Source organism: Ranitomeya imitator, chromosome 3 (genome assembly GCF_032444005.1).
Source record: "Ranitomeya imitator isolate aRanImi1 chromosome 3, aRanImi1.pri, whole genome shotgun sequence".
In the NCBI taxonomy this organism is placed as follows: domain Eukaryota; kingdom Metazoa; phylum Chordata; class Amphibia; order Anura; family Dendrobatidae; genus Ranitomeya; species Ranitomeya imitator.
Window position 1 is genome coordinate 429,560,492 of NC_091284.1, and position 8,673 is coordinate 429,569,164.

At 58.3% G+C, this 8,673-nt stretch overlaps 1 protein-coding gene across 1 annotated transcript in view; it reads left to right on the top strand.

Moving 5' to 3' along the window:
• The window catches only part of RHBDD2 (rhomboid domain containing 2), a 39,842-nt gene that overhangs the window by 4,192 nt on the left and 26,977 nt on the right, over positions 1–8,673 (top strand). The window contains exon 3 of the mRNA XM_069759823.1: positions 7,171–7,323. Coding sequence (XP_069615924.1) covers positions 7,171–7,323 — 153 coding nt within the window. The remainder of the gene's footprint in view (positions 1–7,170; positions 7,324–8,673) is intronic.

Genomic DNA, 8,673 nt, shown 5'->3' on the forward strand with positions numbered 1-8,673 from the left:
GCCGTGTCCGGGGCTGTCTGCCGTGTCCGGGGCTGTCTGCCGTGTCCGGGGCTGTCTGCCGTGTCCGGGGCTGTCTGCCGTGTCCGGGGCTGTCTGCCGTGTCCGGGGCTGTCTGCCGTGTCCGGGGCTGTCTGCCGTGTCCGGGGCTGTCTGCCGTGTCCGGGGCTGTCTGCCGTGTCCGGGGCTGTCTGCCGTGTCCGGGGCTGTCTGCCGTGTCCGGGGCTGTCTGCCGTGTCCGGGGCTGTCTGCCGTGTCCGGGGCTGTCTGCCGTGTCCGGGGCTGTCTGCCGTGTCCGGGGCTGTCTGCCGTGTCCGGGGCTGTCTGCCGTGTCCGGGGCTGTCTGCCGTGTCCGGGGCTGTCTGCCGTGTCCGGGGCTGTCTGCCGTGTCCGGGGCTGCCCGCCGTGTGTGTGACTGTCTGCCGTGTCCGGGGCTGTCTGCCGTGTCCGGGGCTGTCCGCCGTGTCCGGGGCTGTCCGCCGTGTCCGGGGCTGTCCGCCGTGTCCGGGGCTGTCCGCCGTGTCCGGGGCTGTCCGCCGTGTCCGGGGCTGTCCGCCGTGTCCGGGGCTGTCCGCCGTGTCCGGGGCTGTCCGCCGTGTCCGGGGCTGTCCGCCGTGTCCGGGGCTGTCCGCCGTGTCCGGGGCTGTCCGCCGTGTCCGGGGCTGTCCGCCGTGTGTGTGACTGTCTGCCGTGTCCGGGGCTGCCCGCCGTGTGTGTGACTGTCTGCCGTGTCCGGGGCTGTCCGCCGTGTCCGGGGCTGTCTGCCGTGTCCGGGGCTGTCTGCCGTGTCCGGGGCTGTCCGCCGTGTCCGGGGCTGTCCGCCGTGTCCGGGGCTGTCCGCCGTGTCCGGGGCTGTCCGCCGTGTCCGGGGCTGTCCGCCGTGTCCGGGGCTGTCCGCCGTGTCCGGGGCTGTCCGCCGTGTCCGGGGCTGTCCGCCGTGTCCGGGGCTGTCCGCCGTGTCCGGGGCTGTCCGCCGTGTGTGTGACTGTCTGCCGTGTCCGGGGCTGCCCGCCGTGTGTGTGACTGTCTGCCGTGTCCGGGGCTGTCTGCCGTGTCCGGGGCTGTCCGCCGTGTCCGGGGCTGTCCGCCGTGTCCGGGGCTGTCCGCCGTGTCCGGGGCTGTCCGCCGTGTCCGGGGCTGTCCGCCGTGTGTGTGACTGTCTGCCGTGTCCGGGGCTGTCCGCCGTGTCCGGGGCTGTCCGCCGTGTCCGGGGCTGTCTGCCGTGTCCGGGGCTGTCCGCCGTGTCCGGGGCTGTCCGCCGTGTCCGGGGCTGTCCGCCGTGTCCGGGGCTGTCCGCCGTGTCCGGGGCTGTCCGCCGTGTCCGGGGCTGTCCGCCGTGTCCGGGGCTGTCCGCCGTGTCCGGGGCTGTCCGCCGTGTCCGGGGCTGTCCGCCGTGTCCGGGGCTGTCCGCCGTGTCCGGGGCTGTCCGCCGTGTCCGGGGCTGTCCGCCGTGTGTGTGACTGTCTGCCGTGTCCGGGGCTGCCCGCCGTGTGTGTGACTGTCTGCCGTGTCCGGGGCTGTCTGCCGTGTCCGGGGCTGTCCGCCGTGTCCGGGGCTGTCCGCCGTGTCCGGGGCTGTCCGCCGTGTCCGGGGCTGTCCGCCGTGTCCGGGGCTGTCCGCCGTGTCCGGGGCTGTCCGCCGTGTCCGGGGCTGTCCGCCGTGTCCGGGGCTGTCCGCCGTGTCCGGGGCTGTCCGCCGTGTCCGGGGCTGTCCGCCGTGTCCGGGGCTGTCCGCCGTGTCCGGGGCTGTCCGCCGTGTCCGGGGCTGTCCGCCGTGTCCGGGGCTGTCCGCCGTGTCCGGGGCTGTCCGCCGTGTCCGGGGCTGTCCGCCGTGTCCGGGGCTGTCCGCCGTGTGTGTGACTGTCTGCCGTGTCCGGGGCTGCCCGCCGTGTGTGTGACTGTCTGCCGTGTCCGGGGCTGTCCGCCGTGTCCGGGGCTGTCTGCCGTGTCCGGGGCTGTCCGCCGTGTCCGGGGCTGTCCGCCGTGTCCGGGGCTCTCCGCCGTGTCCGGGGCTGTCCGCCGTGTCCGGGGCTGTCCGCCGTGTCCGGGGCTGTCCGCCGTGTCCGGGGCTGTCCGCCGTGTCCGGGGCTGTCCGCCGTGTCCGGGGCTGTCCGCCGTGTCCGGGGCTGTCCGCCGTGTCCGGGGCTGTCCGCCGTGTCCGGGGCTGTCCGCCGTGTCCGGGGCTGTCCGCCGTGTCCGGGGCTGTCCGCCGTGTCCGGGGCTGTCCGCCGTGTGTGTGACTGTCTGCCGTGTCCGGGGCTGCCCGCCGTGTGTGTGACTGTCTGCCGTGTCCGGGGCTGTCCGCCGTGTCCGGGGCTGTCTGCCGTGTCCGGGGCTGTCTGCCGTGTCCGGGGCTGTCCGCCGTGTCCGGGGCTGTCTGCCGTGTCCGGGGCTGTCCGCCGTGTCCGGGGCTGTCCGCCGTGTCCGGGGCTGTCCGCCGTGTCCGGGGCTGTCCGCCGTGTCCGGGGCTGTCCGCCGTGTCCGGGGCTGTCCGCCGTGTCCGGGGCTGTCCGCCGTGTCCGGGGCTGTCCGCCGTGTCCGGGGCTGTCCGCCGTGTCCGGGGCTGTCCGCCGTGTCCGGGGCTGTCCGCCGTGTCCGGGGCTGTCCGCCGTGTCCGTGGCTGCCCGCCGTGTGTGTGACTGTCTGCCGTGTCCGGGGCTGTCCGCCGTGTCCGGGGCTGTCCGCCGTGTCCGGGGCTGTCCGCCGTGTCCGGGGCTGTCCGCCGTGTCCGGGGCTGTCCGCCGTGTCCGGGGCTGTCCGCCGTGTCCGGGGCTGTCCGCCGTGTCCGGGGCTGTCTGCCGTGTCCGGGGCTGTCTGCCGTGTCCGGGGCTGTCTGCCGTGTCCGGGGCTGTCTGCCGTGTCCGGGGCTGTCTGCCGTGTCCGGGGCTGTCTGCCGTGTCCGGGGCTGTCTGCCGTGTCCGGGGCTGTCTGCCGTGTCCGGGGCTGTCTGCCGTGTCCGGGGCTGTCTGCCGTGTCCGGGGCTGTCTGCCGTGTCCGGGGCTGTCTGCCGTGTCCGGGGCTGTCTGCCGTGTCCGGGGCTGTCTGCCGTGTCCGGGGCTGTCTGCCGTGTCCGGGGCTGTCTGCCGTGTCCGGGGCTGTCTGCCGTGTCCGGGGCTGTCTGCCGTGTCCGGGGCTGTCTGCCGTGTCCGGGGCTGTCTGCCGTGTCCGGGGCTGTCTGCCGTGTCCGGGGCTGTCTGCCGTGTCCGGGGCTGTCTGCCGTGTCCGGGGCTGTCTGCCGTGTCCGGGGCTGTCTGCCGTGTCCGGGGCTGCCCGCCGTGTCCGGGGCTGCCCGCCGTGTGTGTGACTGTCCGCCGTGTCCGGGGCTGTCCGCCGTGTCCGGGGCTGTCCGCCGTGTCCGGGGCTGTCCGCCGTGTCCGGGGCTGTCCGCCGTGTCCGGGGCTGTCCGCCGTGTCCGGGGCTGTCTGCCGTGTCCGGGGCTGTCTGCCGTGTCCGGGGCTGTCTGCCGTGTCCGGGGCTGTCTGCCGTGTCCGGGGCTGTCTGCCGTGTCCGGGGCTGTCTGCCGTGTCCGGGGCTGTCTGCCGTGTCCGGGGCTGTCTGCCGTGTCCGGGGCTGTCTGCCGTGTCCGGGGCTGTCTGCCGTGTCCGGGGCTGTCTGCCGTGTCCGGGGCTGTCTGCCGTGTCCGGGGCTGTCTGCCGTGTCCGGGGCTGTCTGCCGTGTCCGGGGCTGTCTGCCGTGTCCGGGGCTGTCTGCCGTGTCCGGGGCTGTCTGCCGTGTCCGGGGCTGTCTGCCGTGTCCGGGGCTGTCTGCCGTGTCCGGGGCTGTCTGCCGTGTCCGGGGCTGTCTGCCGTGTCCGGGGCTGTCTGCCGTGTCCGGGGCTGTCTGCCGTGTCCGGGGCTGTCTGCCGTGTCCGGGGCTGTCTGCCGTGTCCGGGGCTGTCTGCCGTGTCCGGGGCTGTCTGCCGTGTCCGGGGCTGTCTGCCGTGTCCGGGGCTGTCTGCCGTGTCCGGGGCTGTCTGCCGTGTCCGGGGCTGTCTGCCGTGTCCGGGGCTGTCTGCCGTGTCCGGGGCTGTCTGCCGTGTCCGGGGCTGTCTGCCGTGTCCGGGGCTGTCTGCCGTGTCCGGGGCTGTCTGCCGTGTCCGGGGCTGTCTGCCGTGTCCGGGGCTGTCTGCCGTGTCCGGGGCTGTCTGCCGTGTCCGGGACAGTTGGGAATAGAGCTGAGGGGATGGATTCACAGGACTTCGTCCAGATCAGCAGTACCTGGTGACTGGCATACTCCAGATTTCTGGACCGAAAAAAGGAGGCAAAACATGCAAATGTCATGCGATTTTATTTATTTTATTTTTTTTTCCATCGCAACATCCATGTAACATCCGTATACAATCCGTGCGAAATTCGATTTTAACATGAGCTTTTACATAGAGCAGTTCTCTGACATTTACACATCGTTTTACAATGAAATATTGTTCAAAACACACACGTGTGTGTGACAGATAGATAGAAAAGTCGGCAATTCCTGTGCGCTTACAGTAAAATCACACTGACAGGTTGCAATAAAATAAATGTCTACACATAGTGTGTGTGTATATATATCTATATGTGTTAGTAAAAAATAGGAACAGCACATAGTCAATTTACTTATCTTCGGGTGCAAGGCCCCCAGGAACCTGTCCATGGATTGTCCAAAGTATAAAATTCAAAAAAGCGGGCAGCACTCCATATCATCTGAAGAATCTGTGCAGGATTTATTGAACCCACATGTCTGGGCAACGTTTCGGCTCCAAATGAGCCTTTCTCAAGCAGTGGGTGTTTCTCCAAAATGCATACATATAGGTATTTTAACAATCCTCAATTGCCACTAATCATAATTTACATTATACAAAGTGCAGTACATATATCCACATCAAAATGTACTAGTGCATTACATGTTATCAATATTAACTTCCATTCATATAAAGTGCATCAGTGCTACATAATTACGTGCCCATGTGCTCACATATGTATATATATATGTGTTTCAACAACACTATCGCACATTGTACTGTCCAATAAATTATTCCGTTATTTATGTACTCCCACTTACCCCTAAGGAACCATGCTGCTTATGGAGGACGCCATACACGCTACTAAGCATTCAAACAGACTCAGTGCGCATGTCCGAAAGCGTCATTATGGTGTAATGCAGTGGTCCCCAACTCCAGGCCTCGAGGGCCGCCAACAGTGCAGGTTTTCAGGATTTCCTTAGTATTGCACAGGGGTTGGAATCATCACCTGTGCAGATGATCACATTACCACCGATGCAATACTAAAGAAATCCTGAAAACCTGCACTGTTGGCGGCCCTCGAGGCCTGGAGTTGGGGACCCCTGGTGTAATGGATTACTGGCCAATCATCTGCTGAGCATGAGCTTACCACGACACTATTTGTAAAAAATACTGACAAAAACAATTTACTAGTTTATGACAGCCAATACCTACGCAATATTCTAAAATCTATACCATTGAGTCAATTACTTAGAGTAAGGCGCATAGTTAAAGAAGAAAATGAGGTGGATAATGTGGTAGATTCTCTGATAAAGAAGTTTTTAGATAGAGGATGTCCCAGAAGGCTATACGGAATAATTTATTGGACACTACAATGTGCGATAGTGTTGTTGAAACATATATATATATATATATATATATGTGAGCACATGGGCACGTAATTATGTAGCACTGATGCACTTTATATGAATGGAAGTTAATATTGATAACATGTAATGCACTAGTACATTTTGATGTGGATATATGTACTGCACTTTGTATAATGTAAATTATGATTAGTGGCAATTGAGGATTGTTAAAATACCTATATGTATGCATTTTGGAGAAACACCCACTGCTTGAGAAAGGCTCATTTGGAGCCGAAACGTTGCCCAGACATGTGGGTTCAATAAATCCTGCACAGATTCTTCAGATGATATGGAGTGCTGCCCGCTTTTTTGAATTTTATATATATATGTGTATATATATATATATATATATATATATATATATATACATACAGTATATATATATATATATGTGTATAAATATGTATGTATATACCACAGCCCAATATGATTGCTAGGAGATCTAGAAATGTAAAAGATCATCTTATGGTCCGTAATTTCTCACGTCAAACTATTCATCTGAGTACCAAAACCAAACTGAAGGGCTCATACCCCTGTGGCAATTGCACAATGATATAGAGTGAAAAACATCGCTGCCGAAGCCTTTGGGCTTTACGTACGTACACACATGTACACTGCCCCTCCAGTAACGTGCCATCTTGTATTTACCTACCTTTCTCACTAAACTATTTAGTAACAGCCATAGCACTTGCTCGCTGACTTGGTATCTTTTGGTCGGTGATTTTTACCTGTTTAAAGCTTGTCTCTCAATTTTACATGGTAACCTTGAACATGTTACCGGTAGCACTTAGGCTGTGTGCACACGTTGAGGTTTTTTCGCTATAAAAACGCATACATATGCATCCTGTCATTTAGAATGCATTCTGCAATTTTTGTGCACATGATGCGTTTTTTTCCGTGAAAAAAACGCATCACGGTAAAAAACACAGCATGTTCATTAATTTTGCGGGGTTTTTTTGCGTTTTTCTTGCTATATAATGCATTGGGAAGCTCCGGAAAAAAACGCGAAAAAAACGCATGCGGTTTTCATGCAGAAAATGTCCGATTTTCTGCAAGAACTTCTTGCACATACCCTTACAGGAGCAGTCTGTCTTGGCATGCTTATGTTTCGCAGATTCACAATTGTTGTTTTAACATGTAAATAACCTTATGCTTTATGAGCCCTCTCTGTGCACTCCTTTCATGTTGGTGTGCTGATATAGAGGGAGCACGTTTTGCCTATTTCTCCTGAGAATACTTGGTCTATGCCATCATTCGTGGATGCCCAAGTATTTATGGCGGGAAGACCACGCAGGAATGACGACCCGGGATAGAACAGCATTTTCTCATTGCAAATAACGGGAATTGTGCAGACATTTTCCCCACGGCTTCTGCCACAGAGTGACCGCTACTCGTGCACCTGCGGCGCGCACACAGCCAGTGGCATCACGTGACCGCGCACGCCACGTGACGGCCCCACTAGGAAAGTCCTCAGACAGCCACAAGTTGTTACTGGTCTCCAAAAAGATGGAGGACGCGCAGCCAGGGAGCCGGTCATGGAGTAAAGTACTGGCGTCCTGGTTGCCGGACCTGCACCTCACTCCTGGTTGTACTTTTACGATATTACTGTCTCTGGCGATATCGGTCCCAGCAATGAAGAGGGAGACACCTGTTGTAGGGAGCCTGGACCTGGAGGCTGGAGTGCTGGAGAGCGCCACAGGTATGGCCGCCGCGGTCAGGTCTGGGTGGGTGAGAGCCATACACACTGGGGGAGACGTAATACGGCTGGTGCAAGGAAGAGCCAAGTGCTCACCACTGACAGCCAATTAGGTTGTTGCTTTCTTTCTCCAAAGGGCCGCTCTGTGATGTAAGCTGGCAGCTGATTGGTTGTTTCCATAGGAAGCTATTTCTCTTTTGTATAGTGCAGTTTTAGATAAGCAATCACCATTTTTTTTTTCTCCAGAAGTGATTGCCCGAGGGCAGTGATTACAGTGACACCAGCAGGTAACCGAATACCGGGGATTGTTCTATCCGCAATTGTCCTGCATGTTCCTGGAGAGGATTGCCAGATCCCAGCCCTACAGGTGCTGTCACTGCGCCATTGGGAGTCTTCAGCACAGGCTGTTACTCATTTCTCTGTAACCCTGTGCTGCCTGTTTCTAGAATACTCCTCACATCTCCGCCATCAGTGCATGAGGCTGGTATATGGCCAGAAAATGACATTAAATCACATTGTCGTGTTTTAAAAATGACTTCCAGTGACCTGATATCTGTAAGTGGTCATGTGTGATGGGTGTAATCATTATATAGACGATGGTGCCTCACATACGGGACCCGTGCCTGTCACTAATACAATGCATCCCATTATAGTCAATGGAGCTGATCACATGTCCGTTGTGTTTGCCGGAAAAACACGATGTCCAATATTGATCCGAGTCACAGATCAACGTTTCCCATACAAGTCCGCGGGTCTGTGAAAATCCCGGGTCACACATTGATGGTATAAGGCTATGTGCACACGTTGCGGATTAGGCTCAGGAATTTCTGGTGTGGATTCTGCCTCTCCTGGCAGAAAACGCACCTGCGTTTTTTTGTGCGGTTCCGCAGCGTTTTTTGTGCGTTTTTGCTGCGGTTTTCTTGCTGATTTGCGGCGTTTTTTACACCTGTGGTTTTCTATAATGGAATGGCTACAAAAACGCTGCAGATTCGCAAAAAAAGAAGTGACATGCTACTTCTTTTAAACCGCAGCGGGTTTTCCGCAAAGTGTGCACAGCATTTTTTTTTTTCTATTGATTTACAATGTACTGTAAATCAATTGCGGATCTGCAGCGTTTCTGCACCTCAAAAAACGCTGCGGATCCGCAGAGAATCCGCAACGTGTGCACATAGCCTAAGTGTGTGATCTGCGTGCAGTCTGTGATTAATATTGTAAAGGCTCACTCAGACTTCCAATTTTCACGCACGAGTAATATCGGTGGTTTTCACGGATAGCGCCTTCTACCTGTGATAGTCTATGGGGATATTCACATGTCCATGATTTATCACAGACCAAGAGGTCGGTTTTTTTTCA